Source organism: Chanodichthys erythropterus, chromosome 24 (assembly GCF_024489055.1).
Source record: "Chanodichthys erythropterus isolate Z2021 chromosome 24, ASM2448905v1, whole genome shotgun sequence".
Taxonomy (NCBI): Eukaryota; Metazoa; Chordata; class Actinopteri; order Cypriniformes; family Xenocyprididae; genus Chanodichthys; species Chanodichthys erythropterus.
In genome coordinates this window covers 14,240,867-14,266,799 of record NC_090244.1, presented here as the reverse complement: position 1 = coordinate 14,266,799, position 25,933 = coordinate 14,240,867, and the positions used below count along the sequence as shown (strand labels likewise).

The following is a 25,933-nucleotide window of genomic DNA, read 5'->3' as shown; positions in this document are numbered from 1 at the left end:
TTCCATAGGAATCAGTGGTGGTTGCTAAACTGACTTCTAAATGAAAAGCGAGCTATGCTATTACTGCAAAAAAATCATTTTGTTAATCTGTATTTTTTCCTTGTATTCCAGTAAAAATATATAAACATCCTTAAAACAAAATAACTTGAGAAACAGAACTGCATAAAATATTAAAACACGTTTTCAGAGAATAACATTTTAATAACAACAGAATAACAATTTAATCATAAACCCTAGATTTTTTTTAAACTTGTGTCAAGTAAATTTACCTTCTTTTATCTTGATATTTTTGTCTGAAAAATACAGATTAATAATGATTTTTTTTATGCGCTGTTTTGAATAATAAAGTTTTCCATTCTGGATATAAAAGGTGATATTTGCATTACTTTTGACAGATGTAACTGCTCTTTAGTTATGCAAATGATGCAGAACATTTGCGTGTAAAGTGCTGCACATTTATCTTCAAAAGCCACAGGAGGCATCAAAAACAGCTAGAAGCTAATAAATGAAAACAGTCACATACCATCAATATGCTTCTTCCTCTTGATCCAAACAAAGACTCCGATCAGGAGCAGTAGAAGGATGGATACACACACTCCTCCTGTTATCAGTATCCCGTAATCCTGGTCTTGAGCCAAGACCACACGACCTAGGATCACAGATGATGTGGCCTGTTTCCACTACAATGGATACACAAATTACTTAATGTTATTGTCAGTAAATATTAGTGACCATATAGATATTAGCACATCATTTTGTAATTAAATTGGTTATTATTATTATTATTATTATTATTATTATTATTTTTAAATATTATATAATCACTTTGGCAGGAGTGTAATCTATATCATAAAGATAAATATTTTAAATAAAACATTTTATTATACAAAATAACATTATTTTAAGAGCAGAATCTGATTAATTTGCAAAACATTTAGCCCAAAAGTAGAAGCAAATATTATTACAGATAAAAAAAAGTCTAGCACATATAACCAGGGAACATCCATGCCATCACATCTGTGGCACATTTGCTTCAGATTTCATATGCCGCGAAGTGTTTACATTTGAATCTCCAACATCACAACAATCCATCTAGAAACATCCTCAGGGAGCGTTTACACTCAAAGAGAGGGCTTCGCTGGTCATAAAGCAGCATGGCAAAATGAAACGCACACATCCACTGCAGGCAGGAGGGGAAATTGGATCAGAGATAGAGCGTCTCTTATGTGGTGCAGTGTTATTGAGTTTGGGATGAGATGAGTTTTACCGCGCCATATTGTGATGGGGTCAGATTAGAGCATCGTGTCACACGCACGCTGTCCGTCTCTCCCCGACAGATAAGCACTTTATGCTGAGGCCAACGTTTCCTTGATCTTTGCACCAATCATATCAGACTGTCTGGGGCCAGAATCGGGGCCTGAAACGTTTTTTATTAGCTCTTGTTGAGCTAATGGTGACCAAAAAGGAAATACAAGCAAGGCGTCTTATCAGGTGGAACCTGATATATAAAAATTACAATATGAACACCTTTGTGGAAATGAATCATTGGGGAGCCAGGAGGGATATGCGTTCAGGTGCTAATCTGGAAACTATCATGATTTGGCAAGCCAGAAGCCTCTGTTAAGTTCAGAAATAGCTCATGTTTGGTACTTTGAGGGGCTTCTGGAACAAGCAGGGCAGAGCTGGCTGGCTGATGAGTGGCTCTTATGGGGGCCGTCTAGACTGGAGTGGTCTGAAGTGGAGAAGAGAATGAAAGAGTCTTGTACCTCCACCTCCAGCTCTTTGGCAGCTTTCTGGAGCTCCATGGGTACGGTGCATTCGAGCGTGTTGCCCACCAAAGTGACGCTCTCACAGGTCCGGTTTGAAACTCTGAGCACCTCGCCGTTATTCACCGCCTCCTGATTCACAGGGGGGACCTGCAAGGGAAATGAGAGAGAATGAGAGAAGCAGAAAGGTGCCTGTCTTTAAATTGCCCCATGACTGAGCGTGTATATGGGGCATATAGATTGTGCAGCGTCTACCCCTCTAAACCCAGCCAGCTCTGGTGTATGGAGCAGAGCAGAAGGCAATAAAGACAGCGATCACATTCCTCACATGACAGCCTGGGCTTTACAGATTGGACACACTCCACTACTGCACCTGTTACCATACAGCACCGGCCAGCCTGAGATCCAATGTGAACAAACGCACATACACTTACAAGTAAGACCCAGCACCCTAGGGGAGATTAGGCCATTCACAAAAAGCAAATGATCACAACTTAAAAATTTTGATTTTTTTTAAGTTAATGATTAAGTATAACCATATGCATTGTGAGATATACATAATTTTTTTTTTATTAAATTTATTCCAATTTCGATACCACAGCTAAAACTACTAGCTTAAAGGTGCCATCGAACATTTTTCTACAAGATGTATTTTTTTTAACTGCCTATTTTGGGGAATCATTAAATATGAGTCGATTTGTGCTGCTGCCCCTTTAAATCTCGTGCTCTCCACCCACGGGGCTCGCGCTTACCTTAAACAGTGCCTAAACAAAGTTCACACAGCTAATATAACCCTCAAATGGATCTTTACAAAGTGTTTGTCATGCATACTGCATGGATGCGTCGGATTATGTGAGTATTGTATACTGTTATATTGTTTACATTTGATTCTGAATGAGTTTGAGGCTGTGCTCCGTGGCTAACGGCTAATGCTACACTGTTGGAGAGATTTATAAAGAATGAAGTTGTGTTTATGAATTATACAGACTGCAAGTGTTTAAAAATGAAAATAGCAACGGCTCTCGTCTCCGTGAATACAGTAAGAAACGATGGTAACTTTAACCACATTTAACAGTACATTAGCAACATGCTAACGAAACATTTAGAAAGACAATTTACAAATATCACTAAAAATATCATGTTATCATGAATCATGTCAGTTATTATTGCTCCATCTGCCATTTTTCGCTGTTGTTCTTGCTTGCTTACCTAGTCTGATGATTCAGCTGTGCTGCTCCAGACGTTACTGCCTGCCCTTGTCTAATGCCTTTCATAATGTTGGGAACATGGGCTGGCATATGCAAATATTGGGGGCGTACATATTAATGATCCCGACTGTTACGTAACATGTGTTATGTTGAGATTCGCCTGTTCTTCAGAGGTCTTTTAAACAAATGAGATTTATATAAGAAGGAGGAAACAATGGAGTTTGAGACTCACTGTATGTCATTTCCATGTACTGAACTCTTGTTATTCAACTATGCCGGGGTAAATTAAATTTTTCATTCGAGGGCACCTTTAACTAATATAATTTGAATAGCCTTCATTTTTAGACAAGTAAAAAGTCAGTAATAATAATTAAAATAGACAAAATACATACAAACAACAAAGATACAAAAATGCTTTTCAGGCAGGTCCAACAGTAGTTTTCAGGTACAGACATTTAATAAAGTAGGCTAATCAAATAAATAACACTGCATAGACTTTGTATCCTTTTTAAAGTACAAGAGCAGTGAGTGATTTTGTTTTCCCTTTGTTGTTTGTTTAACATTAAAAATGCAGACAGCAGCAGGATTATTAGGATGCTGTCACTAAGACCGAATGCATGCATGGATAATTCGTTTTCTTTGTCAACTGAAGACATAACCAATACTTGCTGAATTTTTTTGACATAATTTTTGTGTGAATTTGTCCGTTCAAGGACAGGAAGGCATGAATGAGAGCTCAGCTTTATTTGCGCACTGTGTGACACGCAGTTTTCAGGGAGCGCGCTTCAGATGTTTCGGATGTTGAACTTCCCACATAGCGTGTGAGAAACGAATTCCCTTTCGCATGTTCTAGCACTTGAATATCTGCAGTGGAAAGGCTTAATATATATATATATATATATATAAAATACAATATATACACATATACATACACACACACACACACACACACACACACACACACACACTTATTTATTTACATTCCTTATAATTATTATTTTAATTATTATTTTTTTCATTCTTCTCACCTAGATCAATCGACCATGGGAAAAACTCAACTATTTGCCCTATATTTGCAATGCTTTTTCTTTTTATTTCCTGTGTTTTATTGTTTTATGTTCTGTAATACCTGTCAAACAAGGCTGTATATAATTTTATATTGCAATAAAAATAATATTTGCTTATATATTTATATATTTTTCTTTTTTCAAATAATATAATTTTATTTAAATGAAAATGAAATAAACAAAACATAAAAAGTGTGTGTGTGTGTGTATAAACAATTCTTTTTCATTAAATAATATGATTTTATATCATTCAAAATGTAAATTTAAACATAATTAAAATAAATACAAGTTACCTAAAATTACCACTTAAAGAGAAAAACATCCTGGCAAAATCTCCATTGGCACCAGTAACACTCACAATCTCTGACATTTTGATAAACCCCTCGAGCATCAGCAGTGCTGCCAAGTGCAATTTTATTTCCCTAAAGAAGGCCTTAAGTATCAAGCTGCAAAATCTAAACAAACAGACTGCATGGGAATGAAAGTGCATGATCTGAGTGATAGGGCAGTTTAATGACAATTAAGCTAAACTGAGCCTGCTGTTGTGCCCATTATTGAATATATAGTGGCTTTAAATGAGCCCGAGCGGTACACAACGTTTAGTGTGTCTGTGTGTGTGTGTATCTTTGTCCCGAGAGGGGTATGGAGGGATTTGATGCTGAGGTCTCGCATGGGAAGAAAAAGTAGAATCTCACGCGACCTCCCTCCCCCTCCCTTTCACAACAGCTGCGTTTGACTATTGAGTGGCGGTTTTGAAAAAAAAAAAAAAAAAGAGTCTACTCTTATATTTCATTGTTAAAAATGCTGTTTTTTTCACCAGACTACCCTCACCAGGGCAAAAGGATCTCACCATCAATGTGTCAGAGGCTGTAACCTTCAGGGAACGAGAACAATGTGAAAGATGGAGGTGCGCAATGGGAAACGAACTAAACTTCCTGTTTTGTTTCAGTATTGTTTCCTTCTAACTCAATGAGCAATGTGAATCGCTCTGAGTATGTGTGTTTGTCTGAGATCACGTACCAAACTACCTTCCTCCAGTGCAGAGCATCGCACTTACCTTAATCTCCAGAATGATCTTGTTGCCTCTCGGTGTGACGGTGGGCAACTGAAACTCCTCGAACTTAGGATCTTCCACATATAGTAGGTCATACTGATCAGTGGAGTAACCATCTAACACGAATGTCATTTTCGTGGCAACTGGAGGCTGAACACTGAGGTCTTTCAGGGAAGGTGTGATACAAAGAATATTGCTCTTATCCTCATCATGACTGCAGGTCTAGGCATAGAAAAAAAAGACAAACACAAATATTAGCCATCTCTGTCATTATAATTGTGCCAAGTCAATGCTGAGGCATGTTACATTCTTTTGTTCGGCCAATTCACTTTATCTTTTGTTTGTTTTGGAGTAATGCACCTTTATATATAAGATTCATACAAGGCTTTAGCGTTTAACCAGGGGCCAAGTTTTCTCAAGGGTCAGGTTGATGATAACATGACTGAGCATATTTAAGTCCAGAAAACATTCAAACCGCAAACATATCTTGCATATTCCGTGAAAGCATTGAGCTATTATATATTAAAATAACTCTTTTCTATTCTAATATATTTAAAAATGTCATTTATTATTGCTGTGATGGCAAAGTTGAATTTACTCCAATCTTCAGTGTCACATGATCCTTCAGAAATCATTCTAATATGCTGATTCGCTGCTCAAGAAACATTTCTTATCATCGATGTTGAAAACAGTTGTGCAGCTTAACATTTTTGTGATTTTTTTTTTTTAAGATTCACCAGGAAGGTTCAAAAGAACAGTATTTATTTGAAACAGAAATCTTTTGTAACATTACAAATGTCACTTTTGATCAATTTAATGCACTCTTGCTGAATAAAAGTAAATAAAATCTTACTGACCCCAAATCTTTGAACAGTAATGTATATACCCTTTTTAAACCAGATGTGAGACACATCAGTTTGCATAGCATGCATCGCAAACTTTAAGGGCAGTGGACAAGGAGCCTTTGTGAGATTGAAGATCTGTTTCAAAGTAATTATGCATGAGTTACAACTCAAAAGCTTCACATGCCAGCTGTGGCTCCAGCCCTGCCAGGTCTTGCCACACACCATTTTCATTCCACATTACAACACCACAACTGCCATTTTTACAGTATGCCTGTTATTTGCACGTCACCGCCATTTAATTAGCTGTCCTCATGTGAACGTTCCACTTCATAAAGCATAACCATCGAGCAAGAGACGCACTCAAATTGTTCAATGCCATTATTTATGAACATAAGGCATTTGAGTCGTCTTTGCTCCAAGACTTCCATCCAGCAAACCTGTGACTCCCTCTGCACACTTGGCAGGTTAACAACGCTCTAGAGTCTAAAAACAAAGAAATTCTCACTTCACATAAGTGTCGTTTTAGAGTCAAATGTCCACTTCGGTTTAGGTCACAATAAATATTTTTAATCACATACAGTTGTGGTCAAAATTATTGGCACCCTTGGAAAATATGATCAAAGATGACTGTAAAAATAAATCTGCATCATTTATCCTTTTGATCTTTAATTAATAAAATTAGCAAAAATCTAACCTTTCATTGAAGGAAAAGAATTGAAAGTGGAAAAAAAAAAAAAAAAAAAAAAAAAAAAAAACATTATGAAATAAATGTTTTTCTCCAACACACGTTGGCCACAACTATTGGCACCCTTTTATTCACAGAGATCATTCCTTCATGCAGAATATCTCCAGATCCTTCATATTCCCAGCTCCATGTTGGTGCTTCTTCTCTTCAGTTCACCTCACTCATTTTCTTTAGGGTTCAGGTCAGGGGAATGGGATGGCCATGGCAGAAGCTTAATTTTGTGCTCAGAGAGAAATTTTTGTGTTGGTTTTGATGTTTGTTTTGGATCATTGTTCAGATGGAAGATTGACCATTATTGGATTTCTAGCAGAAGCGGTCAGGTTTTGATTTTTTATCTGTTGGCATTTGATAGAATCCATGAAGCCATGTATCTGAACAAGATGTCCAGGACCTCCAGCAGAAAAATAGGCCCACAACATTAAAGATCCAGCAGTATATTTAACCGTGGGCATGGGGCACATTTTATCCATGTGTGCACCAAATCCATCTGGTGGGTTTGCTGCCAAAAAGTTATTTTTTTAGTTTCATTTGACCACAGAAGCCAGTCCCGTTCGAAGTTACAGTCTCTGGACTGAATATGCTGGAGATTGTTTCTGGATAAGAGAAGAGGATTTTTCTTGAAACCCTCCCGAACATCTTGTGGGAATGTAGGTGCTGTTTGATCATTTTTTAGGCTTTCTGAGACTCAAGACTCAACTAGTCTCTGCAATTCTCCAGCTGTGATCCTTGGAGAGTCTTTGGCCACTCAAACTTTCCTCCTCACTTCACATTAGGACGATTTAGACACGCGTCCTCTTACAGGCAGATTTGTAACATCTTTAGTTGATTGGAACTTCTTAATTATTTCCCTTATAGTGGAAATGGGGATTTTCAATGCTTTAGCTATTTTCTTACAGCCACTTTCGATTTTGTGAAGCTCAACAATCTTTTGCTGCACATCAGAACTATATTCTTTGGTTTTTCTCATTGTGATGAATGATTATTTGTGGCCTCATGTTTGTACTCCTGTGGAACAGGAAGTCATGGCTGGACAATTTCATGTTCATGATCACCCTGGTGTGCTAAAAAATTTAAATATGAATGGCAATATACTTCAGAGATATTTTACTCATAAAAACTTCTAGGGGTGCCAATAATTGTGGCCAATGTGTGTTGGAGAAAAACATTTATTTCATAATGTGATTTTCCCCCCACTTTCAATGCTTTTCCTTCAATGAAAGGTTAGATTTTTGCTAATTTTATGAATTAAAGATAAAAAGGATAAAAAAAATGCAATTTATTTTTATAGTCATCTTTGATCATATTTACAAAAGATGCCAATAATTCTGAGCACAACTGTAAAAGGCACTGATATTTTATATTGCCAAAAAGGCAATAAAGGCTGGGAGTTCACATAAAGGATCATATACTCAGAAACAAATTTAGAGATAATGGATGAAGATAAATACCTCAACAAAATAACTGATTGCTATTACACACTATATATTTGTCTTGTCAGTGTGCTTTGCTTTCCTTTGCCCATGCTCTCTGTTGAGCAATATATCTCAGTTGGAAATCAAAAATACAGATCTACACATTCCTAATCATTATCACTGAAGGGAGCGAAGTATGAAAAAGTCTTTGCAAATTAACACACATTTTGTGCATTTGAATAGCAACTCTTTGCATATTTAGAGATCTGAAGACTCATCCGCTGAGACTAGTCAAATACTTGTAAAGAAGTTTGGCTTGGTGTGCAGCTCGACAAACACAACGTTTAATTGTTTAGAATGGATCGAGTATCTCAAAGGGCTTAGGGGGGTTGGATAACAGCTGCTAAAGAAAGCAGCCAAAGGATGATGGGAGACAGTGAAAACATTTCAAATTGGTGTTTGGGGAATAGATATATACGCGCTGTCAGTTAGAGTGATGTTTTATTGCAGGATGTTCATGGAAAGTTATCATATAGGCATTTCAACTCTGATGTAATCATCTTTGATGGCTCCTTTCAATGTGATTTCGATGTATACTAATATATCAATACAAATGAACTAGAGGTTGGGGATACGATCATGTGTTTAAAGTGTGAGTTTACCCAAAAATGAAATTTCTGTCATTAATTACTCACCCTCATGTCGTTCCACAACCATAAGACCTTCGTTCATTTTCGGAACACAAGATATTTTCAATGAAATCCAAAAGGTATCTGAACCACACAAAGCTAGCAATGTCATTGCACTTTTCAAGGCCCAGAAAGGTAGCACTGCAATGTATCAACAATGTAAACAGTGCAGGAAAAAAAAAAAAAAAAAAAACGTTTTGTGCACAAAAAGTATTCTTCAAAAAGTCGCTTCATAACATCAAAGTTGAACCACTGCAGTCACATCGACTATTTTAACAATGTCTTTACTACCTTTCTGGACTTTGAAAAGTTCAATGATGTTGCTGCCTATGTATGCTTCAGATACCACTTGGATTTCATCAAAAATATCTTAATTTGTGTTCTGAAGACAAACAAAGGTCTTGTGGGTTTGGAAAGACATGAGGGTGAACAATTAATGACAGAAATATCATTTTTGGGTGAACTAACCCTTTAAAGGAAGGCAATAAACAGATTATTGTGCCAATGCTAGTAAAATCTATATACTTAATTCAAAGGTCTTAGTCTTTCCTTTCTGTAACAGTGTGGCCTAGAGAGAAGCCATAAGAGTTTACATTGAATTAAAAGCCTGATACAGTTTGAGTCATCAAAATAATACCAATAATAACCAGAAAAAAAGATCTTATGCATTAATGCAGGACATTCCTACTTCCAGATGCTCATTCAAAAAGATAAGGGAGATAAAACATTCTCTTCTACAACCATCTATAACATATTACAATACAAAAACCATAACGTAAACATGCCAAAATTCATCAATGGTAGATCATAAGCAATACCTTGGCATAAACAGTGCTGCGTTTTGACTTTAAACGTACAGCAATCACATTTATTTCATTCAATCAAAGATATTTGAAGTTTATTAATCACATTGTGATTCCTGTTTAAGACTAAACTCTAGATATCTTAAAATAATTAGGATTTAAGAGTTATTGAACTGAATTTAAGACTTCTTAAAGGATTAGTTCACTTCAGAATAAAAAATTTCTGATAATTTACTCACCCCCTTGTCATCCAAGATGTTTATGTCTTTCTTTCTTCAGTCGAAAAGAAATTTTTTGAAAGGTTTTTGAGGAAAACATATAGTGGACTTCAATGGCTACCAAAGGGTTGAAGGTCCAAATTGCAGTTTCAATGCAGCTTCAAAGGGCTCTACAAGACCCAGCTGAGGAATAAGGGTCTTATCTAGCAAAACAATTGGTCATTTTCTAAAAAAAATAAATAAAAATTGTACACTTTTTAACCACAAAGGCTCATCTTGCACTAGCTCTGAGATGCATCACACATTACATAATCGTGTTTGGAAAGGTCACACGTAACATAGGCAGAAACTGCATCTTTTCATCATTTTCTACTTCAAAACCGTTGCTTTACTTTAAAGGCCATTTGACTTATTCTTTACACATTTGCTTTGTAAACGCTTTCTCTGTACTTTCACCTACGTTACGCATGACCTTTCCTGCATGATTACGTAATGCGTGGTGCATCGCAGAGCAGTGCAAGACGAGCATTTGTGGTTAAAAGTATATAATTTTTTACTTTTTTTAGAAAATGACCGATTGTTTCACTAGATGACTAGATGAGACCCTTATTCCTTGGCTGGGATCGTGTAGAGCCCTTTGAAGCTGCATTGAAACTGCAACCCATTGTACCCCGGTGAAGTCCACTATATGGAGAAATATACTGGAATGTTTTCCTCAAAAACCTTTTTGACTGAAGAAAGAAAGACATGGACATCTTGGATGACATAGGCGTGAGTAAATTATCAGGAAATTTGAATTCTGAAGTGAACTAATCCTTTAAAGTCCAGAGGGAACCCCGTTTTAAAGGGGGGAAATATAAGGACGGAACAGGAACTTTTTGAGACTTTGGATATCATGAGGCAAAATGGAGTAAGGTGTCAGCAAGAACATACTGAGATGAGAAAGCCAGATTTTGGTATGTTATAGAGAGGAGTCTGGTATGAAAATGACCCCCTCTGAATCCCAAAAACAGGTGTTGTTCTCCACTGTGGTGTCTGGAGCATGTTAGAGTCCTGTTAACACCCCTCACTTCCTATATGCAAAGCAAAACTTGAACATGACCCTTGGTTAGAAACAAGAATAATAAGGTGCCATACCCCTAAACAAATAAAACCCTCTCAGGTTTGCTCCTGAACGTGGACAGTGCCAATCGCCAACGACATGCTGCAGCCTGTGAAAAATGCTTTTCATGCTGGTGGGAAAGGCGAGATTGGCTGATCCCCGGATTAAGCAGAGATCTCAGAAGTAGATATTCATGAACGCTCTTGAGATTTCTTCCATTTTTCCTGAGCCACCACAATTTGCCTTGGTTCTTTAAGCTTTTTCATTTGGCCCACAGAGCTTTTCCGATTGCAAGAGGAACTAAAATGCAACTGATGGAGGGATTTGCAGTGTCCTCAAGAAATCAAGATCAGTGTCCGCTTTTCTTTCATTTTAGGCCTGTCAGCAGCTAGATGGTGAATGCAGCCCACAAGAAACCTGAGCTACTGACCGCGTTTCTGTTTCGGCCATCGTTGATCGAACCTCAGCGTAACAGATGACAGCTCAACTCGAGTTACACAGTTTTAGTCAGTGTGATTCAGAAAAAAAGCTGACAAAGGCAGGAAGAGTTCGACCACAATGCACCCCAATAAAAGTGAGGGGAAGAAAAAAAACAAAACAATAAACCTCTTGTGCTTCACAAATTAGGAAAAGAATATTGTCCTGACCCCCACTGTTTATAGAGAAGAATTTACAGGCTGACAGCTGCGAAGCCATCTTAAATCATTTGGAAGTATAGCCTGCATTTCATGCCGTCTCTGCTCATTTTGTGTTCTAGATGAGCGAGAACAAAAGGCAGAAATATTCCTCTTTCAAATGAGCTCGACAAACCCATCACGTGTTTTTTTAAAAAGCCACTTGGCATTAAGTACAGTATCTTTGATTTGAGATAAATGAGTGAGATGATTACCGTAAGTGCCCTGATGTTTTGAGGGAGGGAAATTTTAAGTGTGAATGGAAATGAAGAGACACAATCAGAATGAAGACGTGTGTGAGTACGAGTCCTGTCTTGGACTATATCAAGATTTGTATGCTTAAGATTAGATAGCTTTGTTCGCATGCACTGTTCCACTGCATGACCACACTCCACCCCCGGAGAAATCAGATAAGCGGAAACTGTGTGTAAATGAGTATTTGTCTGGTCCCATTGAGAAAGGAGCAGTTCAGGTCAACAACAGCTCTCAGGAGATGAGATGTGAAAGTGTTTCCAAATGGTTGAAGAAACTTGAATAGACAAAAATTAGACACATTACATGTAAAAAAAAATATTATTTTTAATACATTTAAATTAAATTAATTTAAAAACTTTGAAGTGTTTCCATATGGACGAAGGAACTTGGATAAGTGAAAAATGAGACATGTATAATTATTAAAAGAAACTCTAGAAAACTCTAGAAATTAGAGGAATGTGAAATGTTTCCAAAAACGAATTAAGAAATTTGGATAGGGGAAAAAAATGACATGCATATTTATTAAGAACGTTATTTATTAAGTGTGTGATTTTTCCATTTCCTCTTCATGAGTGTAGTTCTGAAACATTGCTTCCTTTATTTCTCAGATCAACAGATCTGCTTCTCTGTTCAGTGGGGTTAATGATACTAACATGCCTGTGACACGGGAGGAGAGGTATTTGATGTCTCGGCACTCTGTGTGGGCTGTGTACACTCACCACTTGGAAGAGTTTGCCCTCTGTGGCGGCAGTGAGAACCATCTGAGGTTGAAGAGCTGAGTGGAGGTAGAAACCATTCACTGTCACTGTGCTTCCTCCACTGCGGACACACGTACAAAACAGAAAAACTTGTTGTAAAATGCATATTTAGGCACTCTTCCAGTTGAACCCCAACTTCAAGCAGCTAAATGTTGGCTGCGGGGCTGACCTGATGAAGGAATTCTTGGGCTGGACGCTGGAGATGTGTGGGTCCTTGTTGTAGGTGTAGCTGACAGGAGCTTCACGAATTACTCCATCAATGTGCAGCTGTACTTTGCGTTGGGACGGTGATGGCTGAGGTGGTGTCCGACAAGTCAACATTGTGGCTGAAATACTGCAGAAAGGCAAACACACACAAACAAAATGTTTTAAACAGACATCTAATGTATGCATAATAGTGGCGTTTTGCTTGTGAACAAAAATACATTATTTTCAAAAAAATATTATTAAAATTAATTTAAAAACTCCTGAAAGTCTGAAGAAACTTGAATAGACAAAAAATTATATACATTACAAATATATTTTTTTTAAAGTTTAAAAATAAAATCCGTTTGCAAATGGATGAAGAAGTTTAAATAAATGATAAATGGGATGCATATTATATATATATATATATATATATATATATATACTGTGCAAAAGTCTTAGGCACGTCAGTATTTTCACCCCTCAAAAAGGTTTTAAAGGTGCCCTAGAACCAGTTTTTACAAGATGTAATATAAGTCTAAGGTCTCTCCTGAATGTGTCTGTGAAGTTTCAGCTCAAAATACCCCACAGATTTTTTTAATTAATTTTTTTAACTGCCTATTTTGGGGCATCATTAACTATGCACCGATTTAGGCTGCGGCCCCTTTAAATCGCACGCTCCCTGCCCCCTCGAGCTCTCGACTATAATACAGTGCATTTACAAAGTTCACACAGCTAATATAACCCTCAAATGGATCTTTACGAAATGTTCATCATGCATACTGCATGCATGCTTCGGGTCATGTGAGTATAGTATTTATTTGGATGTTTACATTTGTTTCTGAATGAGTTTGATAGTGCTCCGTGGCTAACGGGCTAATGCTAACATTACACACTGTTAGAGAAATTTATAAAGAATGAAGTTGTGTTTGCAAGTGTTTAAAAATGAAAAATAGCGACGGCTCTTGTCTCTGTGAATACAGTAAGAAACGATGGTAACTTTAACCACATTTAACAGTACATTAGCAACATGCTAACGAAACATTTAGAAAGACAAATTACAAATATCACTAAAAATATCATGTTATCATGGATCATGTCAGTTATTATCGCTCCATCTGCCATTTTTCACTATTGTCCTTGCTTGCTTACCTAGTCTGATGATTCAGCTGTGCTGCTCCAGACGTTAATACTGGCTGCCCTTGTGTAATGCCTTGAACATGGGCTGGCATATGCAAATATTGGGGGCGTACATATTAATGATCCCGACTGTTACATAACAGTCGGCGTTATGTTGAGATTCGCCTGTTCTTCTGAGGTCTTTTAAACAAATGAGATTTACATAAGAAGGAGGAAACAATGGAGTTTGAAACTCATTGTATGTCTTTTCCATGTACTGAACTCTTGTTATTCAACTTTGCCAATATAAATTCAATTTTTGAATCTAGGGCACCTTTAAAGGTGGGGTATCCATTTTTTCAAATATACTGTTTGGAAGTTAGTCGGGCGATACCAACAACAAACATCTAACCAATCAGCATAAGGGGGGCATATGACAGTCGAGGAGAGAGAATGAGCAAGAAAAAAAAAAAAAACACAGAAAGATAAATGATGAGACAATTCAAAATAGCTCAAAAGAATATCACTGGAAAGTAGGTTTGTGACTGGGCAAGTGCTTTAGGACCTGCGTTAATATTAGAAAAGATTTCCAGCGCTGGAGAGAACAAAGTGAGAAGGCCTGAAAACAGACTCAGAGCAGGGTGGTTAGGATTGGAGTGTGATTTTGGGAGGCGGAGCAAAGAAGAGAGGGGTGGGTTTGTTTGGGTTGATTTCAATTATCAACAATGTCCAACAGCATAGTTGAAAAAATGGATACCCCACCTTTAAGCTAGTTATTTATATCTTTTGCTGTAGTGTGTCAGTAGGAAATATCAGTTCACATTTCCAAACATTCATTTTGCCATTAATTGTACTAATCCAGTGAGATTTCGGTTTTTTCAAGCATCTTGGAGACACAGCCACAGTTCTTCTGGATTTAGTTTGTCTCAGTTTCACCTGTTTCTTCACATAATCACAGACAGATTTGATGATGGTGAGATCAGATCTCAGTGTGGAGATCTGATCTCAGCTGTTGTCAGACTTCTTGGGCATACAAAAATCTCATTAATGGCAAAATGAATGTTATATATATATATAATTTAAAACTAAAAATTTAAGAAAAAAACATGTTAAATGTTTCTAAATTAATTAAGAAATATTCTAAGAATATTCTAGTATATTTGTAAACATGCAAACCTCTGCAGCACACAGGTAGCGTTTCCCATGGTAACCATTTGCAAATTTCCACTGTCCAGGAATGATCCCCTGATAGTGAGCATTGTTCCGCCAGACTTAGGTCCAAACTCTGGGAAGATCTCTGTGATAACTGGGTTCTAGACAGATAATACATTGTGTTAGTAAAACAAAACTAAATCACACATTAAGGGTCTTTGACAGTAATAACATTCATAACATTAGCGTCGGTTTTTATTTTTGTTATATCATGCTAGAGAGCCCCAATGTGGTTTAAATCTCATTGGTCCAAAAGTCCACATATCTGATTACATGTTACACACACATGCCAATTGGTTTATATTTTGTCACTTTATGGCAATATTTCGCTTATAGTGTAGATAGAAAATGTATTTGCCACTGGTTAGGACACCATGTAACCTCCAAATAAGTGGGAAAAAAAAGAATAGAATAACATCCTTGGGTCCTTGTGCACTATGAAAACCGCAACACTGGAATAAAGTCAAAAATACATAACTCGAAAGTGTGTTGAAGTACTTATACTGTGATTTGTGAGGATTCTTACCACAAATGAGAAACCGTCTTTCTGAGCCTGTTCCTTGCCACTGCGCACCCTGACCAAAGAGTCAATGCTGGATGCGTTCACATGATCTAGTCCGCAGACCAACCTGACATACAATACAAAGACATAAACATCTCCCGCCACAAAAACAGTGAACAAGACGTGGTTGTAAACTAGTGGAGTAAGCAGGCTATTAGTCCACACTAATTTAATGATTACCCTACTACTCGGCAGAAACTACACAGGAGCTATTCTCCGAGGGAATTTCTCCTTTCCTCTCACAATAGGAAGGCTGTAGGGTGGTATGTCCGGGGGCACAAAAGCTCATGAGTTTTGTATCTTAATGGTACTATAGTTTGACATGGAAGGCCGAGATGCACAATAGAGCACTTTTGCAGACCAATTTAATGTTCTGCAGGGTTGCAACACGAGCACTATGTTGAGAATGTGACCTAGCGTGTGTTTCTGAAGTTGTATTTACACAGTGAGGATTCAAGTGCAATGTTTATTCATTTACAACTAGCTAACAATGCAAAAGTATTTTTAATAAGCCTCACAAATACTTACCGATTATTGCTACTGTCTTTCCTCTCCAATTTACACTTTGTTCCAGCAACCACCACATTGATCAGCTTGGTATCAAAGCGGTCTTTCTTATTAAAACCAAAGTTTTTGCCACAGATTGTCACATTGGTGTGGCCTCCGAGTGGACCAGAGGAAGGAGAAAACTAGAAAAAGAAAGAAGCTGTGAGGTCAAACTGTGACAGGATTTTTCTTTCAGTGTCTACCCTCCAGCTGTGTGTCTTTATGCCAAGCATTTTCTCTGCTCATGAGGTTGGTAACCACTGACAATAATTTGTTTTGGCTGTATGGACACTCTGAAGGTAGGGGGTCTTCCAGTAAATGGTGACAGAGACAAAAACAGAGAACAAAACAACCTTCCTGTCTTCCTTTGTGCTTTAGTCTCATGTGTTAAAATTGCCCTTTAGGTTGAGCCACCAGCTGAGGTTAAGAACATTAAAGGTGAAGTGTGTCAGTTTTTCCAATGGTAAAATACTTCACGTATCCCAGTTTAACATGCCCAGATAACTTTATTCATAATATGTGTGTAAAACATTTTTGTTTTCTATATAGTATCTGAATGTCCTAATTACCATTAAGATATTTTGCAGTATGACCTTCTTTTCATGACAATTAAAGGTGCTAAAGAGGATGTTTTGTTTTATACATTTTTGCAATATTACTTGAAACTGTCTTTACTAACTGATAAAAGACTATTTATTAGGTGCACTGAAAGGAATAATATTAATATACATCATCTGTGCACGAGGTATGGCCTTAAAAACATCAATTAATCATTTACGCGATCATCGATACACTCGTGTTCCAATACTCGTGCACAAGTTTTGGGAGGCGTTCCCACGAAAGCAGGGGGGGTTGTTCTTACGCATGTGCTCATTTCAAAAACTCAGTAACAGTCTTTGGTTTCTCAGTCGACGAAAAGATCCTCTTTAGCACCTTTAAGGATAATTTACCCCCAAATACAGTAATGGAAATCACATTATTTCTTTGTAATGTAATGAAACAAAACATAACAAAACAAAACTAAACCATTTTATGATTTTGGGGTCAACAAAACAAAACAACACAACAGTTTTATGAATCTGGGGTAAATAAAAAATAAAATAAAATAAAATAAAATAAAACAAAAGTCAACTGTTTTATATAAATCAAAAACAAAACAAAAACAAAACAAAACCCCAAACCGTGAGGGGTTTTGTAACAATACCTTATTCCTGAAAACCAAACATTCTGTATGAGCTGAAGCTGTTGCAAAACCCTGTTATTTTTTGTTTTCTATTTGGTTTCTGAATGTCCTGGTTCTGAGATGTTCTTTATTGATAAGCAGATGGTGTCACTTTGAACACATGGATGACAAGGCCTCATTTTGTCTCAGAGTTAATAATTAAGTGTTCAGAGCACCACTTATCATAAGCAAAGAGCTCTTACACAAATACAAATATTGTTCAGGCTGCTCTGCAGCATTGCATGGATTTAGAGGAGGCACAGAAGGGCAAACAAATTCCTTCTGATATTTAGAATCAATTTACTTCTTTAAAAGAAGACCAGAGGTCCTTGAAATCCTTGCATCAGTGCTTATCCCCGAAAATATCAATGAAGGTCAGAGTTTCATATGTGCTCTCTGTACTTAGAAAGCACTTATTCTATTAGCTATGTGCTATTAGCTGCTTTAAAACCATGGTAATGTTGTTTGTGACAAGGCGGGGTGGTTACCGTGGTTATGAGGAGGGGGCAGGAGTCCTGGATCCACTGGGAGGGGGAGCACTGAGGAGCCCTCATGCAGCGATCAGTTGTCTTGCACCATCCGCAGCCCATGAAGGCTGGGGCCAAGAGACAAGAGCTACAAGTCCACAGTTGTTCACATCCAGGGCCTATCAGAGGAACCTTAGAGACCTGAGGGGCATGCATAAATATCACATCACATTTTAATTCATTTAGCAGATGATTTTATCCAAAGCAACGTGTTTACAACATTTTTCAGAGGAGACTTTACTTACTGATGTCTCTTTGTTTCTCTGTTGCAGTCATACCCTGTTTACTATATAAGTATCTATTCACTAGTGATTTTCCTGAAAATGTTTGACCCACTTCCCTAAGACATTTTAAGAATGGCTGTGTCGTTCACCTTGTTTCCTGTTACCAACAATAAGGAGCCATCGTGGCGCTGTGGAGACAGCAGGGCCATCTCTGAGGACACGGGGAGCGTGTCCAAGCGGAAGTCCACATGCGGTTCAGTCTTGCCAAAGCGGGAAACCACCACCTGTGGAGGATGCCAGCAAAAGGGTGTCCTTTCACATCAAAAGCCTAAGCGGTAAATGCAGGACCTTAATAGAGAATCTTAATGTTTACAAAAAGACCTCAACAGCATGTTTATCGTTTACTGGAATAAGACTGCATTCCACAGAGATGATTAAATGCTGCTATTAAATGATTTAAACCTTCTGGTTCTGGTGTAAGCTATTTATAGAGGACAAATTCTTGAGCAGGTCAATAGAAAGTCACATCTTGACATCGGTCTAACTTTTCTTTAAATTTATTTTTCTGTCATAAAATGAATTCTGTTTAAGGACCATTAAGATATTTTGCAGTATGACCTTATTTTTATGACAATTAAGGATATTTTGCCCCCAAATACAGTACAAAGAAATTATGTGAAAATTTCCATTACTGTAATGTAATGTAATTAATTGGGTTTGGGTTGAATAAAAATGAAACGAAACAAAACAAAAAAACAAAACAAAACAAAACAAAAAACAAAACAAAAAACAACAAAACAAAACAAAACAAAACGCAACCTCTGAGATTATACAATATCTTATTCCTGAAAACCAAACATTCCACATGAGCAGGAGCTGGTGCAAAACCCTGTTATTTTTTCCTACCAGGTTATAAAACATTAAATTACAGATCATGTCTGGAACTTTCCTTGGGAAAGAGGAAGAATCAAAGTAGGGAGCAATGTAAAGGCAGTCTTTGTAAAGGGACAGCCTCTGCTTTGCTATGGATACTGTAATAACCGGTGTCTCTGCCTTTCAGGGTAAAAGATGACAGATTGAACTGCGTTGACTGTGGTTGATGGCAAGGAGTGGGAACAGACAAAAGCTTAGGCCTGTAGGCAAGTGCAGACGTAAAGACCTCTGTCTATCTGGCATGTTGGGAGGTGTCAGAACAGTGGCTCCATCCACACACCTGGACTAACATTTATCATGGTTACATTGCAATTACAGGCCTCCAAGACAGCCTACGTCTATATAGTGCTTGTGCTCCATTAGCGATCAGTGGATCACATCATTAATAGCCCTGGGCTTCAAGCATGGGGCATCTGGTGGTGGAGAGTATGTCATTACTGTGGTTTTAGTGATTTTAGGATGGTGTGCATGACATATCTCCATCTCACTCACTATAGTGCACTAATGTGACTCCTTTTGTGGTCTGTTTTAAAAGCCTAATCTTTAGTAACATATCAGATTGGACTGTAAAAAGTGAAAATGTGCAGTTGTTACCTTAAAGAGCCATTACTGCATGATCTTTCACTGGAGCAAAGCAATGTAGTCAAGGCAATTCAGTCACAATATTGGTTTATTTCATAAATAAAATCAGGTAATTTAGGTGCTACCACATGTAGAGCATTGATTGGGTTCCCTGACAAAACGTTTTTACTATGTAGCTCATGCAAGCTCTATGTATTTGCAGATTTACAGGAACAAGGAATTAATATAAATATATATATTTTATATAGGGGTGCAATGGTACACAAAACTCACGGTTCAGTAAGTACCTCGGTTTTGAAGTCACGGTTCAGTACAGCAGGTGGGAAGAAAACTAAAATTGCTTTTACTGAACAAATTGTGTCTCTGTCTTAGTAATAATTTAATTTAATTTTTAAAAAGTTTCTTAAGGATAAAAAAATTATCTCTGCTAATGCTATAAACTATGTAGGGAGCCCTTACTTAAACATTATGTTACTATATATTAAAGGTTAACAACTGAGCCTGAAATATTAGCCTAAATTCAATCACTGTTTATTTTTTAGATATAATAATCAACACTCCAATAACAAATTGTATGCAAACATATAAGCTGCACATAAGGCAGTTTTTACATTAACTCCTTAATCTAATTAAATTATGTTTTACTCAAATTCGTTGTTGAAATATAATAATTTCTACACAGTTTCATAACAGATTTATTTAAACATATTAAGTAAAATATAATGAATATAAAGGTTAATATAGTGCATACATTAAGCGAATGTTCATTTCTCTAGCGAACTAACAAGCTGTGGACACAGAATGGCATTTCTAAGGTAAATGCTACATGACATATTGTTTTATTGATGTCTGATTGAGCGATTTCATGAGATATGACCGTTTCAGTAATTTGTACTTGTATCTTTCAACATACCTTCAGATGTTTATTCATGTTTATTCTGTAACTAGTATTAAAGAGGAAGAGATGGTCGTGTTCACTCGCGCTGCCAGTTGAACTGAGGCGCCTATACAGCGATCTGTCGCGCCACATCAAAGCGCGTCAAAACGGCACTTTCTGTTTAAATTTTGTGATTTTGTGGACAGAATTTGAAGGATGACACTTTGTTTCTTATTGAAAGCAACAAAACGCAGAGCTTATTGAGATTATTGGTGGTTAGGCTACAACGCTGTTTTCCTCATGTACTGCGTTAGTCTTATCCACCTGTCTTTGTCCGATGACGCAATTCACCGGGAAACCAAAGTGTACCCAAACAGGAGGCCTTTAATGTTGCAATGTAATGCATTCAGTACACATGTGCACTGTACCGAAAGCGCTGTACTGAACGGTTCGGTATGAATAAGAGTACCGTTACACCTCTGATATATATTAACTTACATATAATTATATTATACATATATATTATATTATATATTAAGTAAATTATATTTACTTTAAAATTTAAATATTTAAAAATAATTATTTTGTTTGTTGCTGCTGTGGAAATTTGATATTCATGATTCCAAAACAAGAAACCAGAGGTAAAACTTGGCAAGTTTCACGTGGCCCAGAAAGTTTCCAATAGCAATAAGCCATAAAAGGATTTTGAGTTCCAGAAGCGACCAAGCTAAGCCAGGCTTAATTAAGCCCGGGCATGGAGGAAAATGGCTACAAATGGGCCAGTTATTGAAGGAGGAATGTTACACACTCTAGGGAAAAACACACACCACGGAGCCCTAATAACCGTGTGAATTACAGCTCATTGTGTATGTAAGGGAAGTCCTGCTCACAAACACAAGGCAAGGTGTTGAGTTTTTCTCACCGAGAGTGTGGCAGAGTGGGAGCACTTCCTCATACAGAATAAGGGCCACTGGGACTGTTTCTGCCCCGCAGCCCCCCTCTTCCAAACCTTTTAAAAAGCTTGTGGGGCTCTTGAAACTTTCATTCACACAATTACTCCCTACTCACTTGCATTCCATATTTTATTTAACTTCATCAGTCTCTCACAATCTTTTTTTGCATTCTCATTGTCAAGGCCTCTTAAACACTCACCCACTCTCTTTGTCTTTGAAAAAACTCTCTTTTTCAAATGAGACAGCTGGACTAGCACTCACCCCTTACCAGGCCTCAACATCCAGACAAAAGAGGCGAGAAAAAGTTGAGAGGAAAAAATTTAAAAAAGGAAGAGAGAGAGAGAGAGAGAGGGGACGACAGCTGCAGCCGTTCCAAGAAAATGCCATGCGAGGACGTGTCATCGAAGCCTAGTGCTTACTATTAACGTACCATTCGGTTCCTCCGCCACGCTTCCGTGCAGCTGTCACCGTTTCTCTCGCCACTCATTTCTCAAACATTTTCTTGAGGTATTTACAAAATACCACAAGTCTCTATCTAACACTTCCATGAGCAAATAGTCTCATTTTTGGAGCTCATGCAGGACAGATTCAATATTTGGGTCTGTGCCACTTCTGCACAATGAGCATGTTGAGAAAACATTGATAGGCCAAAGTTTCACTTTGTGTGCTTTTTAGATTGGAGAGCTGGTAAAGTGCTGCTCAGAGGTCAAAGGTGACTCAAATGCAAACAGGAAAATACCATATTTCCCAACCTGCCACTGGCACCTGCATTTTCCTTCATTCAGAGCGGTTTTCACTAGTCACGTACTCATTTCCTGCCTATTTGCATGCACAAAACAGGGAAATAGTGCTGGCAACAACAGGACTTTGATAAAAATATTCTGTTTTAAATTTAGATTCTGCAAATGCTTTACTGTTTCTTTTAAAAGAATGAGGCCAGTCATACCTTTTCTAGCACTTGGACTCAATCTAAATGTTGACTTTCTTATCCAAACGTTATGTAAAAGTTGAGCTTTAACAGTTTTAAAGGGGAATTCAGCACTGACAAGATGGGCTTTTAATAAAACTTGGCTGTCCATGCAGTTGAAATGTGAAATGTTTTTGAAATATTTGCTACATGTCTAGATAAAACAGAGAAAAGGGCTGTGGCGTTCCCTTTTGCCAAAATCTTCAACAACCACAATACGCTTTTTCCTGCTGATCTGACTGTCCGTGGGCAGGGATACAAAAATGCGCGAGTTCAAGTTAGCTGTCAAAAGTCAGCTGGATGGTGCATGTTTTCCCTCATCCAGTGGATGTAACATGGAGAAAGAGTACACAATGTTCATTTACATATACTAGTATCGACACTCTAAAATTGTAACTACATGGTTTCCAAAATACATTGTGGAAAAAAAATCTAAAGCTAAAGCTGTCTAACCTGGATGACGCGTCCCTCAGCTGTGCCTAGGCTGACCACAGTGTGGTTTTTGATGGGCACCACGGCTATGGAAGTGAGAAGAATGTTCCGGAACCGTCCATGGAAGTAGTCCCGACGTGGGTTGGTGCTTGTAACTTCCAACCGGTAGCCTCTTTCATGTTTCCCACAGCTGAAGGAATCTCCCGCAAAACTCTGGTAACAAAAGCAGAAACACATTGACAATTTAAACAAGTGGGATTCTACCTGGCAACAAGCAGAAGCTGTCGATACCATATTGGTGGCACATAATGTGTGTATGAATTTTGCAACACTGCCATTTTTTCCAGAGGACTGGCCTCAAGTTCACCATGCCAAAAGCAATTTGTGAGTTAGATGCTTGGGGAAAAAAGTGACTTCGGCCCCACACAATAAAGCTCTATCTAAGCTCGGCATCTACTGTTTCATCCTGGCCAATGCAGTTGCATGTTTTCTCCCATGGTGCTTGGATCATCCCTGCCGCATTCTGACGGCTGTGCTCACAGATGGCAGGAATTCATGGGAAACTGTGAGGAACGTTGGGCTTGCTGTTGCTCTGTTAGAGCTCCGATTGAGGCCAGCTTTGTTTGGCTGGGATCTCTACAACCTGTGGAGTTGTGGAAGTTTCAGAGAGGCTGTATGATCCCAAAGATATTAAAGGGGCAATATTCATAACACTTCTGTAGCATTTATTTTTTTTTACCCTGAAGTCCAACAGTTATAATTAGCATTCACATAACCCTCAGAATGAACTATCCATTTCTGAAAACTGTACCTTTAAGACTGTTTTGTATATCATCTACTATACTGTATCTCTGTTATGATTGGCATAGTTCACGGTATCATTCATCAGGGCAGGCCAAGTTGTTGAAACCAAATAGGCACTGAGGGAAGAAGCCTTGTGTTGTGAATGTTAGAGTATTTCTGCACAATGCATCAACATCTTATTTAAGAAAATAATCCCCCTTTATCCCCTTTAAGAAAATCTTTTTGACTATAATTAAAGGGATTGCTCAACTAAAAGGAGAAATTTTGAAGACTAATTTGACCGCTTTACTCAATATAATCAAAGTAAATGGGGCTGTCAAGCTCCAAAATGACAAAAGTCATCATATACGTAAAATAAAAGGTCTAGATATAAAGTTCTATACGGCTCATGCATTATATTTAAATAATTTTTTATGGAAGTAAAAACAGTAATATTGAATATTAATACTGTAATATTGAAATATTTCAGTTTAAATGACTCTTCTATTTTTATATACATTTTCAAAATTTAAATTTATTGCTGTGATGGTAAAGCTGAATTTTCAGCATCGTTACTCCAGTCTTCAGTGTCACATGATCATTCTAATATGATGATTTGATGCTCAAAAAAAATTTTTTATTATCAATGTTGAAAACAGTTATGCTACTTAATATATTTGTGATCCGCTCTGGCGAAATGAGTCGGAAGTCGCAACGTTCCATTTTAAGATATGGGCCGATAATGTGGAAAAACACACAAAAATAGATTTTTTTTTTTTAAGGTAATTTCAAAGAGCAGACTTTCAAAAATAATCTCCCAAAGTTTTGTAGTCCAGATAATTGAGTAAAGGTATTTAAATGGCTATTAAATTTGACATGGTTTTACTAAATTCGCTGGAAATGAACTTCTCAATTCCTCTCGTCACTTATGAGCATTTCCCGGTATTCCCTGAAACGTAACTATCTCTGCTCTCCAAATATGGTGTTACACGTTGTATAGAACCAATCAAAAAGCTTAGAAATGTAAACACACTGACATAAACGCTGATTTTTATAAATGGGAAGCCCCGTTTCGACTGACAGACACGCGATTGGTCCAGCCATCCTCCTCTCAGACTAGCATGCGCTGGTATCTCTGTTATGAATTTGTTAAGGGGCTCACACACCGGACGCGAAGCTCAGCGCCTCGCCACATCTTTAAAATTCGAACGCATTGTTTTCTATGAGTGTATGCATACTGGCGGCGACATTCGCCGCCTGTCCGCGGCGCCCAGAAAACAATACAAAACAATGCGTTCGAATTTTAAGACGTGTCGCGGTGCTGAACTTTGCGTCTTTGGTCAAATTAAGCTGTAAAATAGTTTATCCCTTTAAATGCAATGGATTTTGAAAGATAACAAAAAAACAGGCAAAAAACTTTAAAAGCGATTTTCTCAGGTTTTCAATTGGAAAAAGAGGGCAATAATTCAAATGGGTATATCCTTAAAACCATTCAAGGTCTGACTTTGACTAGGATAGCTTATTGTCTCATCTTTCCATTGATACCAAAATCTGAAATTTGGGTCACTGTGACTCATTTTGCTGGATCAGGTCACATTTGTGGAAACCGTGATACATTTTTCCAGGATATTTTGATGAACAGAATGTTCAAAAGAACAGCATTTACTGAAAAAAAAAAAAAATAAATCTTTTGAAAATATGTTTACTGTCACTTTTGTTAGTGTATTAAAAGTGTATTAAAAATATCTTACTCTGACCCCAAACTTCTGAACAGTAGTATGTAAACTGGAGCAACTGATTGATTAAGATCAGAATACTCAAAATAATGATTCATTCATGAATTGGACTGCTTTCATGAGCTCTCAAGAACGTGCCAAAAAGATTTTCAAGAATGACTTAAATTTTAGTTTTTAGTTGCAAAAGTAGGATTTGGAATATAGTGCAAAAGACATAAGAACTACTTTCATGATACATTTATGGTGATTCTTCCCTGTTTTTAAGCTTAACAGACCCAGTACACATTGATTTTAATTATACTAAAATGATTATTATTTTGTGTTTCATGGAAGAATGCAAGTCAAAGAGGTTTGGAACACCATTTGAGAGAGTAAACAAAGAATTTAAAGGGATAATTAAAGGGATAGTTCAACCAAAAAATGAACATTCTGTCACCATTTACTCACCCTCATGTTGTTCCAAATCAGTATGACTT

General features: G+C 37.4%; 1 protein-coding gene across 4 annotated transcripts in view; it reads right to left on the bottom strand.

Moving 5' to 3' along the window:
- The window catches only part of met (MET proto-oncogene, receptor tyrosine kinase), a 71,443-nt gene that overhangs the window by 22,312 nt on the left and 23,198 nt on the right, over positions 1–25,933 (bottom strand). For all 4 annotated transcript variants that reach the window (XM_067380505.1, XM_067380504.1, XM_067380503.1 and 1 more), the window contains exons 3-13: positions 22,960–23,151; positions 18,344–18,478; positions 17,932–18,111; positions 16,204–16,364; positions 15,640–15,742; positions 15,078–15,214; positions 12,766–12,930; positions 12,558–12,657; positions 5,099–5,317; positions 1,767–1,916; positions 524–680 (exon numbers count right to left, since the gene is read on the bottom strand). In XM_067380505.1, coding sequence (XP_067236606.1) covers positions 524–680; positions 1,767–1,916; positions 5,099–5,317; positions 12,558–12,657; positions 12,766–12,930; positions 15,078–15,214; positions 15,640–15,742; positions 16,204–16,364; positions 17,932–18,111; positions 18,344–18,478; positions 22,960–23,151 — 1,699 coding nt within the window. The remainder of the gene's footprint in view (positions 1–523; positions 681–1,766; positions 1,917–5,098; positions 5,318–12,557; positions 12,658–12,765; positions 12,931–15,077; positions 15,215–15,639; positions 15,743–16,203; positions 16,365–17,931; positions 18,112–18,343; positions 18,479–22,959; positions 23,152–25,933) is intronic.